The sequence below is a fragment of the Anabrus simplex genome, chromosome 3, assembly GCF_040414725.1.
Source record: "Anabrus simplex isolate iqAnaSimp1 chromosome 3, ASM4041472v1, whole genome shotgun sequence".
NCBI classification, from domain to species: domain Eukaryota; kingdom Metazoa; phylum Arthropoda; class Insecta; order Orthoptera; family Tettigoniidae; genus Anabrus; species Anabrus simplex.
Window position 1 is genome coordinate 457,366,688 of NC_090267.1, and position 19,304 is coordinate 457,385,991.

The 19,304-nt window shown below is 35.3% G+C and overlaps 1 protein-coding gene across 1 annotated transcript in view; it reads left to right on the forward strand.

Annotated features, from left to right (window-relative positions):
• Positions 1–19,304, forward strand: part of LOC136867430 (endochitinase) — a 274,252-nt gene that overhangs the window by 181,433 nt on the left and 73,515 nt on the right. Inside the window, exon 2 of the mRNA XM_067144633.2 lies at positions 1,351–1,430. Coding sequence (XP_067000734.2) covers positions 1,364–1,430 — 67 coding nt within the window. The 5' untranslated portion in view covers positions 1,351–1,363. The remainder of the gene's footprint in view (positions 1–1,350; positions 1,431–19,304) is intronic.

The window sequence follows — 19,304 nt, forward strand, 5'->3', positions numbered from 1 at the left end:
ATATAAAATGCATTTGGGGAGGTTGAAGTAGATGAGTTCTCTGAGCCGCCTCCTGAAACCTCTGCCTTTTTTGATTTTGATAATTCATTGTGTAAGAGCATACATGTACATGTAAGTTTACAGAATACTGAAAACTCTAACAATGACGTGCCAATTTTAGTCTATTTAGCAGGATATTGTTGCTATAGTATCTCAAAATATTTGAAATGTGAATACTGTAAAGGAATTCTTGTTACTGAGGGCTTCATTGATGCTGTTGATGAGGTATATAATTTAATTAGAAATAAGAGTAGGGGTAGGCTTTTGTTCCCTGAAGTGTTTGTTATCAATGTAATAATACATAATTATGTAGTGGTAACAAAATTATGTACGGATTTTGAAACAGAGTTTCTTTTAGTAAATGATTATGGGGATGTTGCATGTGAGACTACAATGAAAGTTATCCATGATAAAGAACTTTTGTGGGAGCCCGATATGTGTAATAACAGACATATATAGGAATGTGTTTGTAGAAAACTGGTATGGACTTCAACAAACATTATTTTTAATTAGTATTGTAAGAAAAAAAGCTCTATGTCAAAGGATGTATTGACGAGGAAGAAACGTGTTATTTGTCAACAGAACTGAATTTCATGCAAATCTTCATTTATGTGAATAATGGTGTTGTTGCCTTCAATTCTATTTTTGTATGTGGGGGACGAAATAAAACATTTAACTTATTATGAATTTCGGTATTCTGCCCTTCCCTTAATTCCTGAACCTCAGTTGAGTTTCAGCATTAATTAGAAACCTTGTGTATCAATTTTTCCTGATTATTTCAGAAATAGCTTTTTGAAGGTGTAAGTTACTTGTATATGGAAGAATGATGATTTGGGGTCATTATTTTGACAGCTAAGTAGCCAGATCAATTAAGATGCCATAGTGACGTTTTGATGGTCAGCCATCTTGGTTTTGTGCTCAGGACTTATCTAGGTGGTGTTGATTTAATGCAGCTTGTAGTTTTACGAAGTAGTTGATATCGTATCATAGCTAAGATAATTATCGTAGTATGTGTTCTGTTTAACAGTCTGAGTTACTTATGAAAGCACCGCAGACCTGACTCTTTAATTCGCTTTAAATTATTCATTTAATTTTAAAACACCCAAATGAAAGTAAATCGTTCGTGTGTTTGGCATCACGGACCTGTACGGAAATGTATGGCTTTAATAGTTCAATAGCTTTCATAACATCAACACGTCCTCTTTTGTTCATTCCCCCATTTCAGGTAAAATGTTTTACATATTCTTACAACAAACCATTATAAAATAGGGTATTATTATTCGCTGTCTAATCGCATGGCTTCTTTTTCAGTTTCGTGATCAGGATGAACGTCTTCACGAGCCTGCTTCTGTACTCGCTGGGGCTCCTGTCAGTGGCTTTATATACCTCAGGTAAAACAAAAAGTTACCTCTGTAAGGATATTTGTTGTTTCAGGGAATTAATTCATATTATTTTAAAACTACCTCCAAAGTTCAAAGTTAGATCAGGTGATGACGTCGCAGGGATTGTCGTAACTTTCTCCAATTCTCTATATCCCTCACCGTTTGCAAGTTTGTCCTTCGCCGATGATTCTCTACCATTCTCTGATTTTTTCTTGTTCTTCGATCGTCTTTCTCACCCATTTCCTCTTGAAAAGTCGCCGCTTACATGCAAGGTTCCTGCTAAAGCATCACATGTCCGCAGTACTAAATTTTCTCCAGATTATGGTTCCTAAAAACTGGTCTTTAATAAGTTTCATCTTCTCTAAAATAGTTAGGCTGGTGTTTGTTTACCGTCCATCATGATATTATGTGTATATTTTTTGCATTCTAATACCAATAGTCAATTAATTGTATTCTTCTTCTGTTGTCCAGCTTTCACAACAGTACCTACTAGAATAATGGCCAATCATATCATTTTAGAATTGTCATAATTCAGTTACACAATTCATATTCATCAAATTTATTCAATATTAGAGATATTTCATACTATGTATAGAAAATACAGTGTATAAAGTACATATACCGTAAATAACTCGCAGAAACCGAATACACAGATGCCCCAACCATGACTCAGCAAAAGTGAAACCTGTTACTGAAATAACATCAAAAATTATTTCATAACATCACTTCACCGTAATGCATCACCCACGCGATGCACTGTTAACTTCTTAAAAACTATTATTTCGGTTACTGGCGTAGTTAAAATACTGTGCCATTTTTCAAATGTTCTCAGTTCTCATAATAAGATGCAGACAAAATATTTCCTTCGGCTTTGTGAACATTGACGGATATTTTCTTTTCGTAGACAAAATATGCCTTTTGGGAGAGGTAAACCCATCGTAATAAAAGCCTATATGATGACAAGTGTACTGAAGCATCGGAAAATGCTAGGGCGTTCCCCACAAGCGACGCGCAGTTCTTGTGATGATGGGAGAAATGTGAGAAATGGGCGACCAGCAACCAAATACATCAAGATAGGGACCATCAATGTAGTGACACTAACAGCGAAAGTGGAATAAATTGTAGATTTTATGGTTGACAAAGATATAGCATTGCTGGGAATCAGTGAGACAAAATGGAAAGGAAAAGGTGAGAGAAAACTAAAGGAAGAATGCACCTTATACTGTAGTGGTGGAAGAGATGTCAAAATTGGTGTAGGTCTTATAATTAGAAGAGACCGAAAAGAATACCTAGAATTGGTGGAAAACATAAATGACAGGTTGATTAAGGTCAAATTGAGACTTGAATCTGGTGTTACAGATATAATTCAAGGGTATGCTCCACAAACAGGAAATTCATATACGGATCTAGAGGAATACCTTGAATATCTGGAAGGTCATATACAGGACAAACACGTTGTGATCATAGCAAACATGAATGCCCAAGAAAGTCAGGAAAGAAAAGAAGATGAAGAGATTATAGGGCCATTTGGATATGGAAAGAGAAACAAGGGTGGATATGTTTTCGTAGACTTTTGTAGAAGAAATGAGCTGATCATTGGTAAACACATGGTTTTGAAAGAAAAACCGTCAGAAGATAACAAGATATAGCTGAGATAACAAAATAAAAACTCTCATAGATTACATTTTGGTCGAGAAAGGTAACAGGAAGATGTTGGTAGATGTAACAGCCCTCGCAAGTGAATCTTTTGAAGGAGATCACAGAGTTGTGATAGCTAAGTTAACTATGGAAAAGACACAACAGGTGACCGAGATTAGGCAGAGCAAGCTAAGGGTGTGGAAACTGAAGGAGAAAGAAATGAATGAAGAGTCACACACACATTAAAACAAGTATACTTAAGGAGACATCGGAAGGGTCAAAGAAGAATGGGCGTACTTTAAGACAGTCATGGTGGAGTCTGCAGAAAAGACCTGTGGAAGAGTATCAGGAAGGGAGAAAGATCAAGAAACGCCCTGGTGGAATGACAGGTAAAATATATGGTTAAACGGAAGAAACAAGCTTGGCAAAAATGGCTGAGAAACAGAACAACAGAATGCAAAACAGAATACAGGCACTGCAAGAAGAAGTGCTCCAATGTGGTTGAAGAAGTGAAAAAGAAATGCTGGCAAAAACTCACTGAATATCTGGAAGAAGATACAACCGGAAGCAAATAGATCTTATTCCAGTGGGAAATAAAGGAGATAAACCCATGGGAAGGTGCTAACTTCATTACAAATGAACAGGAGGAAGTGACGACACAGAAGCGGGATATATTGCAGAGGTGGGGAAAATACTTCGAACAGCTTTACAACGTGCAAAATACCACGGTACAAGGAGAAATCGAAGAACAAGTTTTAATGCAGATGGAAGATACGGAAAACGAACTGTCCATTGCAGAGATTGAGTGGGCCACTAAAAGGATGAAACGAGGCAAGGCAGCTGGAATTGACGAGGTCGCCATAGAAATGATAATAGCAGCAGGAGCGATTGGTCTGCAGTGGTTGTATGGAAACTTCAGAGTAATATGGAAAGAAAATACTGTTCCAATAGAGTGGACGAAAGGGGTCATTATACTGCACCCTTGCAGAGCTCCTTCGGTGTAGATTAGATGTCAATGTTGCCTCGGCTGCCCTAAAAAAAAATATACTTACCGAAGGTGGTGAGGTCCTCTTCTCAGGCGCGATCAGTCCCTGTCGTCGAATCAGGATGCATAGGGATAGTGCATTCGGTAAAACTATTGACTACAATGACTTATGACTCAGACTGATTTGAGTTTAAATATGTATATAAAATTTTATTGATAAATCAAAAGAGAAAAGTGAATAAATTTATAAAATGCAAAATAAATTTTGTTAATGTTACATTATTACCTTATAAGACTGTACACGAATTCTCAATAATGACACACATGACTACCTCATTAATTCCTAAAGAATAATATTTATAATTTTCCATAAAATTTTGTTTTAAATGATGTTACCCATATTTGTTCATCCAATTATATAATATCTGTGTAACTATACATATTTACTAGGATAATGTTATTTATAAACAGGTGGATCAATTGAATAACAATATACTCATGAGAACATTTAGTGATGATAATAATAATAATAATAATAATAATAATAATAATAATAATAATAATAATATTGATGTGAATAAATTTTTGTATAGCCAATTCAAGTTATTCATCAAAAAAAACTACTTGCCATCAGTCAACATAATTATAATAGATAAAATTGTTTTATATAAATATAAAAAAAATATAAAGTATCGATTAACCAATTAATAAAATTGTTTTGATATCACTGAATTACATTGTAAACCAATTAATAAAATACAGGAAAGTCTCCACAGTGTATCCCAAATGCATATCTGAAGTTTAGAAAACCAACCTAAATGTAATACAATAATAATAATAATAATAATAATAATAATAATAATAATAATAATAATAATAATAATAATAATAATAATAATTGAAATAATACGACGATTTTGCGCAGATCAAAATCTAGAAATTCTCACTACTAATCTCTCAAATATATGAAATAAGTTTACAAACAAACATACCAAAAGTTACCATAATATAATAATTAATTAATTTTACTAATTTAATTGTACTCAAATTTATTAATTACATAATTAATTGCCTAACTAACCACTGGAAATCATTGTCTTGTGACTCTAATCGTCCAATATAGTGATATTAATGAATTTACGATGCATCGAAATGATGATAATAATAATATTGTAATAACAATAACAATAATAATAATAATTGAAACGATAATAGTAATATCATTTAATGAATGTTATTTCTATGTTGGATATCATAAAAAAAAATCCTAAAGAAGTAATATTCGCCTACCAAAATCCAATACTGTTGTTAACCAAATCGTAGACAAATTGAATAAAATAAAAAAAATGTTAATTATTTAATTAATTAATAAATCCACAATTGATTGACACAAGTGATTAATATGGTATACATCAAGACTCCCTAATTGCTTGTGAATTGCATTGGTAAAATGTTAAATAATAATATTCAATATTAATAATAATAATAATAATAATAATAATAATAATAATAATAATAATAATAATAATAATTTAACATGACCTGTAATTACAGTATTCTTGATCCACCATCCTGATAAGTTATAATGTGTTTATATCATTTATCTTAGAACATTCATTTGCCATGAATAACACCATTGGAATATAATCTTACTTAACAGTGCTTATTGTTTTTCTTTTTCTATAAAACCATATTTGCCATAATTCAATGAAATACCTAATCCACTGTGTAAAGGCATAACCATGAAATTCTCATAATAGAGTTCACCAATATTAATAATAATAATAATATTTCTCTTATCAAACTGTTACTGAATTCCCATAATTTCAATATCTTCCTTCCAGGTGCAATAAACAATAATAGCTTTAACCTGAGAATTCAGTAACTTTAACTCACATAATGGACCTTGGTTGTTGTTGCATACAAAAATCTAAAGCTTTGCTTTCATATATATGCGAGTGACCCCTACTTAGATATCGTAAAATTAATCTGGAAAAGACAAACTCTCCTACTTTAAAGAAACATACACTAACTTATGCTAATATGTACACCAAGCGAGGTAACGCAGCCAGAAATCCTAACCTAATACTTAAAATTCCACTAATATATACATAGATGAACTCTGTCATCAGCACACACCACACTTTTGACTTATTTCAGCGTCTCAACATATTATAATTCGCTGAAATGTAGCCATGACCCATTGCAAATGTTACTGTGGTTTCTTCAGAATAAAATGCATAGACAATGCACAGACAATAAAAGAAAGTACCTAAATAATGGCTGATATGAGGCAAATAAAAATAATAAATATATCTAATATTAATAATAATAATAATCATCTGTTAAAACCAATAAAATAGTTCCTACTGGCAAGCATCCTCACCAGCCCAGTTGCGTGATCCATGTTACCAACCCAACTTTAAAATATCATTTAAATGCGTACTATAACTTTCTCTAAATAGAACGATATTGTGACACGGCTAAACCATTTATATGTATCATCTTGTCCTTCTAACTGGTATACCTTCTTTAACTGGCTTATTTATTTCCTCACATTTATTCACTTACGACGTCATCATCATTTCTTATTCTGCACGAATTCTATTACCTCTCAGCTATCATGCTGATACTTATATTTCCAATTTACTGAGAATATGTTCGCCATATTCTTTATTCTCCATAATTATTTTCAGGTAAATAACCTCATGTGTTACCGTATACTCTCAACTACGGACCTTCAAACATCTCAAATAAATTACCGTCGCTCAATATCGCTCTTATTATTTGACAACACCTTGATTTTACCTGAGCCAAAAATAAATCCTTTTATTTAACATTGTTCACTCAACTGTCTAACCGCGTTACTTGCCATAGCAACCAACATGTGGATGTATCAGTGTTACTGTCGTCCAACAAAATTCTCGACAGTAACTATTGAATATATATATATATATATATATATATATATATATATATATATATATATATATATATATGTTTTATTATCATTAATTGACTTCATCACTCCTCCATTACGGTAACTGTGCTTGCGTGAAACAAATAAAATTCCGCCTAAATAAAATACTGAGAATGCTACTAATAATAATAATAAAAGTGCAGGTATAGGCGAATCACTCATTATAATTGCCTCAAAAGTATAACTTGGTCAATACAGAACAAAATAGTACACGCACGACTAATAATAATAATAATAATAATATTTACACTACTCATAAACAGAATTATCCTAATTTTCTGGCTGTGTACTCGGGTTTATAATTACATCATCGTCACTCGCATACCTATCTAAGTAAAGATACCACTATCAAAGGAAAGCTTTAGATTTTAAATCAAACATGAGATTGTGTACTCACATTGAGGGCACTTCGGGATCGCCAGGACTAAAGGCAGCCATGTTGTCTTACAGATTCATGACAAACATGTTGATATTATTGGTCATTCTTGATGTATCCGACATTGGCTTATCTTACTAATTTTCACTTTTGTTTGACACTTTCCACACGTTTATTCCCTGCTCATAATATTAAACATAACAACTCGTTCTTAACACTTGACATTACACTGTAATATATATATATATATACACATACGCAGTACTCAGATAACTTGGAACTTAGGCCGGATTTTTACGTACTCTGCTTAAACACACTGTTGCTTCTCACGTAGCAAAGTCCTTCATCAGCTCAACGGTTTCTTTTGTACAGACCAGCTGAGGGAGAAAGTTTTCACCCCCACTCGACCTAGATACTTATAGAGAGGGAAAGTATTTCCTCCGCTCAAATGTTTCCAACATACTAACAGCCCCGCTGTAGCAGGCTAATTGTTCTCCACTATTTACGGCTTACACACATATTTTTAACTGTCTGCGTTGCTCTGCAGGCTACATACTCAAACTGCGTCACCTAAGATGCAATTACTGCATAATTCAGAGTTTCGTCTTCGCCCTACATAGATTGAACACTCGTAAAATCTGTCAATTTAATACTCCACTCACTTGGGTGGTTTTAAGTACCTTAACAACTCAACTACTGTTTATGAAGCATATTTCCACCTCCACTGTAGTAATAAATACACACAATTCTGGTATCTTTGTGCTTGAACACGGAGCAAAGTTAAGACACGTCTGACCCCCACAAGACTCTTGATGATGACTGACTCGTGAGAAGCCACTAGTCGGGGAATATTGGCGCACTAAAATCGGCGTAGGAACACTAATTCTTGCCACTAAAAATCCCAACCAAAGGAATGCTGGGTACCTCCCAAACAAAGTTGCCAAAAACATGAAATGCCTTGTACACACAGACTGCATAAATTCTTGTTATTGCCATGATGCACCCTGACTCTAAAATTGTTCGTAATTTTTTTTACAATACAGTAGGCGTTAGTTGGACTATATCTTCTGCCGCGCTGATAAACCACTCTCCATGCGGGCAAGGGGTTCCCACTGCCGGTGATAACAAACATCTGGATACACAATATTCCAATCCATTTGCCACAAACCAATAAGTTAGTTCAAAATTACTATAATAATTACTGACATCTCCTCTTGATATAATCTTCCTTAAATATTGACAGGGATTAATTACAAGCCACATGTCATTTGGTCGCGCTAATTTTGAAATTATTTAAATGCAGCAATCTGATTGGAGCACATACTCCTCTGTTCATCTATATGGACGAGTTCATTCCAAAATAAGGGGATTCGGGTATCTAGAAACATGATTTTCCATCTCACTCACTCCTGCCAGTACTTTTCCACTCTAACTACGCAGTTCCAAAAGATGATGTAATAACAGGTGTCCCAATAATTTATTTTTAGCAGAGAAAGAAGCGTGTGTTCCTATCAAGGCTTCATTCTCACGAGCTAGCTACCAGAAATTTCCAATGCTGTCCCTTTGTTTAAGAACGCTGGCTATTACTATTTATTATCAAATATAATTATTAAAATGTTGCCAATCAGACTCATCTGATGGGTGCAACACTCTCCCACTTAAAAAAAAATTTTGAGAGTATCGAGAAAATTTTTTCACCTCCATATTGATAATGTAACTTGTGTGCATCACTTGCAACCATCTGTGAGTCTGCACTATTTTATGCTCTATTTGCCTTAAGCATGTTACTCCGGAGCTCTTGATTCTCTTGAAGAAGGCGTCTCTGTTCCTCTATTAACTGTTTTGCTATAGTTAGTAAAACTTTCCTCAATTCCACTCGTTCTTGCAGACATACTGGGCAGCATTCTCTTCTCTCTTCTCCCTGGCGTTGGGCCGAAATGGTGTCGTCTTCCTCCTCGGAAACAAGGGATGTCGCCTCCTCATCTGATGACGGCTCCGTGTCCTCCCCATCTTCTTCTTCCTTCTCGAAACAGACGTCATCTTCTTCTGATGATTTTCCCCACTGTTCGACGATGTTAACTTGTGGTGGAACCTCGTGTCGTGGCTGTCTATAGAGTTTCAAGTTTGAAGCATTGAAAATGACTTCGTTGTTCCCGTCCAGATCTGTTATCTTGTATGCATTGTTGTTAAAGGTTTGAGTGACACGATATGGGCCTATGTAAAGTGGTGCGAATTTAGCGTAGTATCTAGCTGCAGGTACTGAAGTAGCTGGACGTCGGACCAATACAAGTTCTCCCACTCTCAGCGGACGATGAAATCTTCTTCCCTGAACTCTCCTCAAGCGACGCTGTGCTTGTTGTTGCAGATGTTCGGCTACCTCTCGTATTCTTATTTCTGGTGCAGGTTGTGCATCCACTGGGCTATCCACGACAGCGTGCCAAGGTCTAGCGGGATATTGATTCAAATGAACCACTGATGGTATAGATCCTGTTGCTTCATGGATTGTGTTGTTGATACAGTCAGTAATCACTGGCAAAAGTTTCATCCATTTGGCATGCTCATTAGGGATATAGATCCTACAAAACTTCGAAATAACCTTCATAACCCTCTCAGATGGGTTACTCTGAGGATTTCTAATAGAACTCATAACATGTTTAATGTCTAGCTCCTGTAGAGTCGCTTTAAATTGAGCTGCTGTAAATTGGGGCCCATGGTCAGTTAGTAAACTTTCCGGTTTTCCCATACCAGGAATTATACTCCGAGTGAGGCATCTTACAACAAGTTTAGTGTTTGCCTTTTGCATGGGAAATAAGGTGGTAAATTTTGAAAACACGTCCATTGTCACCAAGATAAACCTGTTTCCCCTAGTGGACTTCGGAATTGGACCAAAAATATCCATTGCGTACAACTCCTTGGGCTTACTTGGCAACAACGGAATAGGCATTTGCCTAATAAGGTATGAATTTGCCTTAACCCTTTGGCAAATGTCGCAGGTAATAATTGCTTCTCTTACAGATTTTCTAAGGTTTTTCCAAATAAAGTTCTCTTGAATGGTAGCCACTACTTTGTCAATTCCTCCATGTCCTGTAATCCGGTGAACGTGCCAAATAATCTCTTCCTGGAGTTGAGATGGAATTACCACCCTTAATTTTGTATGGTCCTTGTCCAAATATCTGACCAAAAGATTATTTACAATTAGGTATTCCTCGGCCTCTTTCTGAATTTCTATATAGTTAGGATCCCCTTGCTGAATTCTTCCCTGGAGAAAGTCAATTAATCTACTCAAAGTAGCATCTGCCTGTTGATAGCGAGCTAATTGACTCAAATGAAGCAAAACTTCTTGGTCTTCCTGTACGAGGTCAACATAATTTGCTTGCTCCTCTTCTTCATTAGGGTTTCTGCTGAGAATATCCGCAATGATGTTTTCTTTACCAGGACAGTGTTCTATTGTGAAATTAAACTGCTGCACATATAGAGACCATCGTGAGACTCGTTGACTAGAAACAGCCGTTTTTAACATAAATGTGAGTGCCTTATGATCGGTCCTGATCTTTACTGGAAAACCATATACTATCTTCTGCCAGTGTTGCAGCGCTTGAACTATGGCCAACATTTCCAATTCTGTGGTGCTATAGTTGACTTCATGTCTCCTCAACTTTCTACTGTAAAATGAAATATATCTTTTGGCATTTGGTGGGTGCTCTTCTTCTTGAAATAATACCGCACCAATTCCAACATTGGAAGCATCCGTTTGCAGTACAAATGGCAACTCAAAGTCTGGATAAGATAACTTGATACTTCTAGAAAGCAACTCCTTTGTTCGCTGGAAAGACATCTCCGTTACATCCGTCCATCGCCACTTATTATTCTTGTGCAACAGGTCTTGCAATGGAGCCACCACCTCAGTATAATTAGGACAGTGGTCCGCAAAGAATTGGCACATACCCAAAAATTGCCTGATGTGCTTAATCTTCCTGGGCCTCTGAAAGTTATTGATGGCCTCTAATTTTATTGGGTTGGGTCGGATTCCTACGCCATCTATGATATGCCCTAGGAACAGTATTTCAGTTTGGCAAAAGTGAGATTTCTTTAAATTGACCTTAAATCCCGTATCAATTAAATTTTGGAACAATAGACTGACTCGTTGCAAATTTTCCTCAAATGATGTGCTTGGGATAATGATGTCATCAATAAACCTGGTTGTAAATTCCTTGACAGCGTCAGTCAGGTTCCTATCCAAGGCTCTTATCAATGCTGCGCTGCTATTCTTCAGGCCAAAGGGTAGACGTTCAAAGGTGTACGTATGCTGGTCAAATATAAAGCCAGTTAGTAATTTTGACTTCTCCTCTAGTTGGATGTGATGAAAAGAAGAGGTCAGGTCTACCCCCGTAAACATGTTCATCCCCTTGAAACGACGGATGATATCCTTAATTGGAGGCGCTTTATCATTTTCTGGAATGAGTTTTTCATTTACTTGTCGTGCATCCAAGCAAATGCGCAGCGACCCATCTGGTTTGACAACTGTGACTAAATTGTTTACGAAAGGTGTAACCCTTTTAGCTATAATCCCATTTTCTTCCATTTCCCTTATAATCCTTTTTACTTCCTGATAATGTTTTTCGGGAATTGGGTATGGCTTCCTCTTGTATGGACGCCAATCTATTACATTGAGAGCATAGGCGAAATTCGGAATTTTTCCCACCTTTGAATCGAAAACTTCTTGATACTTTATCAGCATATCCCTCAGCTGTTGTTTTTGTTCCTTCGTACCACTAAACTCAGCCACCTTGACATTAATTAATTCTTCTAGTTCCGATTGAATCTCACTATTAAGAATATCCTGAAAAATTTCCTCATGATCCAAAACATGCTCTATCTCTTCAAGTTCCACACCAGCCTGATCTACACAGTTAATTTCCTCACTCCTTCCGACCTCTTGACTCATTTGTATACGTTCGTTGCCATCTATTTTGCGAAATTTAATAGTGTTCCGTGCCAAATCTACTACAGCATTAGTTTCCCTTAAGAAATCTGCTCCCAGGATGACATTGTAATTCATCCGCGACATGATGACAAACGGATGTGAAAAAGATGAATTTCCAATCTGTATATCTAAAAGTGTTTGTGACTTGCAAGTTGTAGTTTTGTCCGGCACGATTCCTCTAATTTTTACAGCCGATACAGGTATTTCTGGTAGGTTGTGCCTTTCTTTCAAATCCTCAAATAACGTTCTGGAAATAATGCTAATAGTGGCGCCGGTGTCAGCCAATGCCCTTGCCTGTGTGCCATGTATTCGAACATTAATAACAGGTAATTTCCTAACTTGCGTTGCTTCCCTTTTAATTGGATCCTCTAGCAGATCTGATGGTTCAACAACCCAAGAGTCTACTTGTGCTACCACCCATTCACTTGCATTCTCATCCACTAAGCCAGTATCCTTCCATTTAGATGCATTTAGCAATTCAAAATTGACGTTTTTTTTTTTCTTGACTGCTACCCCCAGGTGGGTAAGCTTGAGCCATTGGATTAAGCGATTGTTGGCGTCGACCATCCTGCTCCCTTGCTCGCTGAAATTCTATACTCTCTGCTCCAGTGAGATCGGGATTTAAGTCTTGTCTGTCCAACGCTTGCTTCCACTTTTGTTGCTCTTGCTGTTGCTGTTGCTCCCGCAGTTCCTGCACATATCTTTTCTTCTCATAATTGCGGTATTCCGGATTCCTGTAGCCTGATCTCTGCGATGGATGATCACTCCACGTTCCTCTCCGACTGTACCGTTGATATGGCTGACTTCTATTCCTATTTTGGTATCTATTTTGCTCCTTGTTCCAGTATCTTCCCGAATATGACCTGGGATAATTGTAGTTCTGTTGATACCGCCGATGTTCATAAAATTCTCGACCACTTGGTGTATTCCTCTCATTCGGTAGTCGTCTTGAAATTGTACCAGTGACACGTCCCTTCTCGTCTTGTTTATCATTTGCCTTCACCGCATCAACTACAAATGCCCTGTGCTCTGTGGCCTTGGATTGCCTCGGAGTGCTCATATTTACAGTGTTGTCCAGCTGTCGCAAAATTCCTTCCGCTTCCTCAGGACTTTGTGCTTTGGCGGTAATCATCATCCTTTGTACATCTGGAGGAAACTGCTTTACTATGGCTTGAACCAGCTCCTGTTGACAAGGAGGATTATCTAGCTCTTTCATCTTAACCAGCTGATTCAAAAAGTAATCACTGTATCTCGTGGGCATGCTGGAATTGTACTTTCGGGAATACAACTCAAGCCTTAAATTTTGTTGAGCGTCGCTTCCCCAATACCGATTCAGAAATGCCTTTTCAAAATCTTCGAAAGTTTCAAATAAAAATCGGAAACCAATAAACCATGTTTTAGGAGAGCCCTCGAGATATCTTTCTGCAATTCTCAACCTCTTTTCTTCAGGTACTTGCATTTCCCTAAAGTAGGCCTTAAGATCTTTCAGAAACATTTTTGGAGTTAACGACCCACTCCCGTTAAATTTTCTCGGTTGTTCGTCGGTAATCTTAAGCACATTTATGAGACTTGCCGGTGCAGCAACTGTCTGTCCACCTCCAACTGAAGTTAATGGAGTATTGGATTCCTTGTTAATCAACAAATCCCGGAACGGATTAGCATCTGTCACTACCTGTGACGTCGTGGTTTGAGCCAGCTGTTTCTTAATTTCGCTTTGCTCCTCTGTCACAAATTTTATTAATGTTGCTAAGTTGTCACTTTGTACTTGCAACTGGTGTATTTCCTTATTTAGGACTTCTTTCACCTCTTCTCTAACCCCTTCTTCACTAGAGATCAAGCCTTTGTCTAACTGTTCCCATTTATTATTCATGTCCACCTGCCATTCAACTATGTCTTCTTTCATGTCAGCGAATTGTTGTGTCACCCTTTCCTGGTCTGCTACCCGGTTGGCCTCGACCGTTTTGAATCCCTGGTCCAACCTTTCCATGGTTTCCTGCATTTTAGTGCTAACCGCCGTAAGGTTATCACGTGTCTCCGTCTCCACCTGACTGACCCTATCTTCGATCATAACGATCTTTTGTGACATCTTTTCACACTGAGCTTGCACTTCTTCTTTGGTTTCTTGCAAACTTTTTGTAAATGATATGCTTACATCGCCTATCTGCTTAATTAATTGCTTATGTGCAACGGCTAAACTGTGCAACTCCTGCTTAGTGTGTGCCCTATTAGTCTCGCAGAGCTTTAATAACTTTTCTTGGTTATCTAGGAATTCCTTTCTCAGTTCGCCCTGACTACTAACAATTTTACCATCGAGTGTCTCCAACATAGCCCGCGTATCCTCTAGTTTCTGGGAAAAACTTTCAGTTACGTTCCTAGTGATTTCATCTTTAAGCACTGCCTGACTATTCTCTAAGTTTTTAGTAATTTCGTCTTTGAGTACTGTTTGACTACTCTCTAAGTTTTTAGTAATTTCGTCCTGTCCTTCCTTCATCTCACTCTGTACAGTTTCTACCTTGGTGTTGAGCATATTAATGCTCGCGACGAGCTGCTCCCACTGCTCCTGTGTTATAACCATTATGCATAAAAGTCTGCCTCTATGCCTAGGTGACCTTACGTGCTATATACAACAACAACAAATGTCCCATGTTTTACATAAATAAACATTAATAACATATATTCAATATGTATCACATATATGAAATTCCGCCTTTTACACAGTGTTCATTTTACTGCAAGTTCAATGAATGTTCTAAGTTTCAGTCTGGTCATTTAAATAATCCTAACGTTGACTTACCATTCCCTTATAGACGACAGTCAAGCTCCAACGTTGGGTGACATTTTACAACTTATTCCTGATTACCTATGCACCCTTGCAGAGCTCCTTCGGTGTAGATTAGATGTCAATGTTGCCTCGGCTGCCCTAAAAAAAAATATACTTACCGAAGGTGGTGAGGTCCTCTTCTCAGGCGCGATCAGTCCCTGTCGTCGAATCAGGATGCATAGGGATAGTGCATTCGGTAAAACTATTGACTACAATGACTTATGACTCAGACTGATTTGAGTTTAAATATGTATATAAAATTTTATTGATAAATCAAAAGAGAAAAGTGAATAAATTTATAAAATGCAAAATAAATTTTGTTAATGTTACATTATTACCTTATAAGACTGTACACGAATTCTCAATAATGACACACATGACTACCTCATTAATTCCTAAAGAATAATATTTATAATTTTCCATAAAATTTTGTTTTAAATGATGTTACCCATATTTGTTCATCCAATTATATAATATCTGTGTAACTATACATATTTACTAGGATAATGTTATTTATAAACAGGTGGATCAATTGAATAACAATATACTCATGAGAACATTTAGTGATGATAATAATAATAATAATAATAATAATAATAATAATAATAATAATATTGATGTGAATAAATTTTTGTATAGCCAATTCAAGTTATTCATCAAAAAAAACTACTTGCCATCAGTCAACATAATTATAATAGATAAAATTGTTTTATATAAATATAAAAAAAATATAAAGTATCGATTAACCAATTAATAAAATTGTTTTGATATCACTGAATTACATTGTAAACCAATTAATAAAATACAGGAAAGTCTCCACAGTGTATCCCAAATGCATATCTGAAGTTTAGAAAACCAACCTAAATGTAATACAATAATAATAATAATAATAATAATAATAATAATAATAATAATAATAATAATAATAATAATAATAATTGAAATAATACGACGATTTTGCGCAGATCAAAATCTAGAAATTCTCACTACTAATCTCTCAAATATATGAAATAAGTTTACAAACAAACATACCAAAAGTTACCATAATATAATAATTAATTAATTTTACTAATTTAATTGTACTCAAATTTATTAATTACATAATTAATTGCCTAACTAACCACTGGAAATCATTGTCTTGTGACTCTAATCGTCCAATATAGTGATATTAATGAATTTACGATGCATCGAAATGATGATAATAATAATATTGTAATAACAATAACAATAATAATAATAATTGAAACGATAATAGTAATATCATTTAATGAATGTTATTTCTATGTTGGATATCATAAAAAAAAATCCTAAAGAAGTAATATTCGCCTACCAAAATCCAATACTGTTGTTAACCAAATCGTAGACAAATTGAATAAAATAAAAAAAATGTTAATTATTTAATTAATTAATAAATCCACAATTGATTGACACAAGTGATTAATATGGTATACATCAAGACTCCCTAATTGCTTGTGAATTGCATTGGTAAAATGTTAAATAATAATATTCAATATTAATAATAATAATAATAATAATAATAATAATAATAATAATAATAATAATAATAATAATAATTTAACATGACCTGTAATTACAGTATTCTTGATCCACCATCCTGATAAGTTATAATGTGTTTATATCATTTATCTTAGAACATTCATTTGCCATGAATAACACCATTGGAATATAATCTTACTTAACAGTGCTTATTGTTTTTCTTTTTCTATAAAACCATATTTGCCATAATTCAATGAAATACCTAATCCACTGTGTAAAGGCATAACCATGAAATTCTCATAATAGAGTTCACCAATATTAATAATAATAATAATATTTCTCTTATCAAACTGTTACTGAATTCCCATAATTTCAATATCTTCCTTCCAGGTGCAATAAACAATAATAGCTTTAACCTGAGAATTCAGTAACTTTAACTCACATAATGGACCTTGGTTGTTGTTGCATACAAAAATCTAAAGCTTTGCTTTCATATATATGCGAGTGACCCCTACTTAGATATCGTAAAATTAATCTGGAAAAGACAAACTCTCCTACTTTAAAGAAACATACACTAACTTATGCTAATATGTACACCAAGCGAGGTAACGCAGCCAGAAATCCTAACCTAATACTTAAAATTCCACTAATATATACATAGATGAACTCTGTCATCAGCACACACCACACTTTTGACTTATTTCAGCGTCTCAACATATTATAATTCGCTGAAATGTAGCCATGACCCATTGCAAATGTTACTGTGGTTTCTTCAGAATAAAATGCATAGACAATGCACAGACAATAAAAGAAAGTACCTAAATAATGGCTGATATGAGGCAAATAAAAATAATAAATATATCTAATATTAATAATAATAATAATCATCTGTTAAAACCAATAAAATAGTTCCTACTGGCAAGCATCCTCACCAGCCCAGTTGCGTGATCCATGTTACCAACCCAACTTTAAAATATCATTTAAATGCGTACTATAACTTTCTCTAAATAGAACGATATTGTGACACGGCTAAACCATTTATATGTATCATCTTGTCCTTCTAACTGGTATACCTTCTTTAACTGGCTTATTTATTTCCTCACATTTATTCACTTACGACGTCATCATCATTTCTTATTCTGCACGAATTCTATTACCTCTCAGCTATCATGCTGATACTTATATTTCCAATTTACTGAGAATATGTTCGCCATATTCTTTATTCTCCATAATTATTTTCAGGTAAATAACCTCATGTGTTACCGTATACTCTCAACTACGGACCTTCAAACATCTCAAATAAATTACCGTCGCTCAATATCGCTCTTATTATTTGACAACACCTTGATTTTACCTGAGCCAAAAATAAATCCTTTTATTTAACATTGTTCACTCAACTGTCTAACCGCGTTACTTGCCATAGCAACCAACATGTGGATGTATCAGTGTTACTGTCGTCCAACAAAATTCTCGACAGTAACTATTGAATATATATATATATATATATATATATATATATATATATATATATGTTTTATTATCATTAATTGACTTCATCACTCCTCCATTACGGTAACTGTGCTTGCGTGAAACAAATAAAATTCCGCCTAAATAAAATACTGAGAATGCTACTAATAATAATAATAAAAGTGCAGGTATAGGCGAATCACTCATTATAATTGCCTCAAAAGTATAACTTGGTCAATACAGAACAAAATAGTACACGCACGACTAATAATAATAATAATAATAATATTTACACTACTCATAAACAGAATTATCCTAATTTTCTGGCTGTGTACTCGGGTTTATAATTACATCATCGTCACTCGCATACCTATCTAAGTAAAGATACCACTATCAAAGGAAAGCTTTAGATTTTAAATCAAACATGAGATTGTGTACTCACATTGAGGGCACTTCGGGATCGCCAGGACTAAAGGCAGCCATGTTGTCTTACAGATTCATGACAAACATGTTGATATTATTGGTCATTCTTGATGTATCCGACATTGGCTTATCTTACTAATTTTCACTTTTGTTTGACACTTTCCACACGTTTATTCCCTGCTCATAATATTAAACATAACAACTCGTTCTTAACACTTGACATTACACTGTAATATATATATATATATATATACACATACGCAGTACTCAGATAACTTGGAACTTAGGCCGGATTTTTACGTACTCTGCTTAAACACACTGTTGCTTCTCACGTAGCAAAGTCCTTCATCAGCTCAACGGTTTCTTTTGTACAGACCAGCTGAGGGAGAAAGTTTTCACCCCCACTCGACCTAGATACTTATAGAGAGGGAAAGTATTTCCTCCGCTCAAATGTTTCCAACATACTAACAGCCCCGCTGTAGCAGGCTAATTGTTCTCCACTATTTACGGCTTACACACATATTTTTAACTGTCTGCGTTGCTCTGCAGGCTACATACTCAAACTGCGTCACCTAAGATGCAATTACTGCATAATTCAGAGTTTCGTCTTCGCCCCACATAGATTGAACACTCGTAAAATCTGTCAATTTAATACTCCACTCACTTGGGTGGTTTTAAGTACCTTAACAACTCAACTACTGTTTATGAAGCA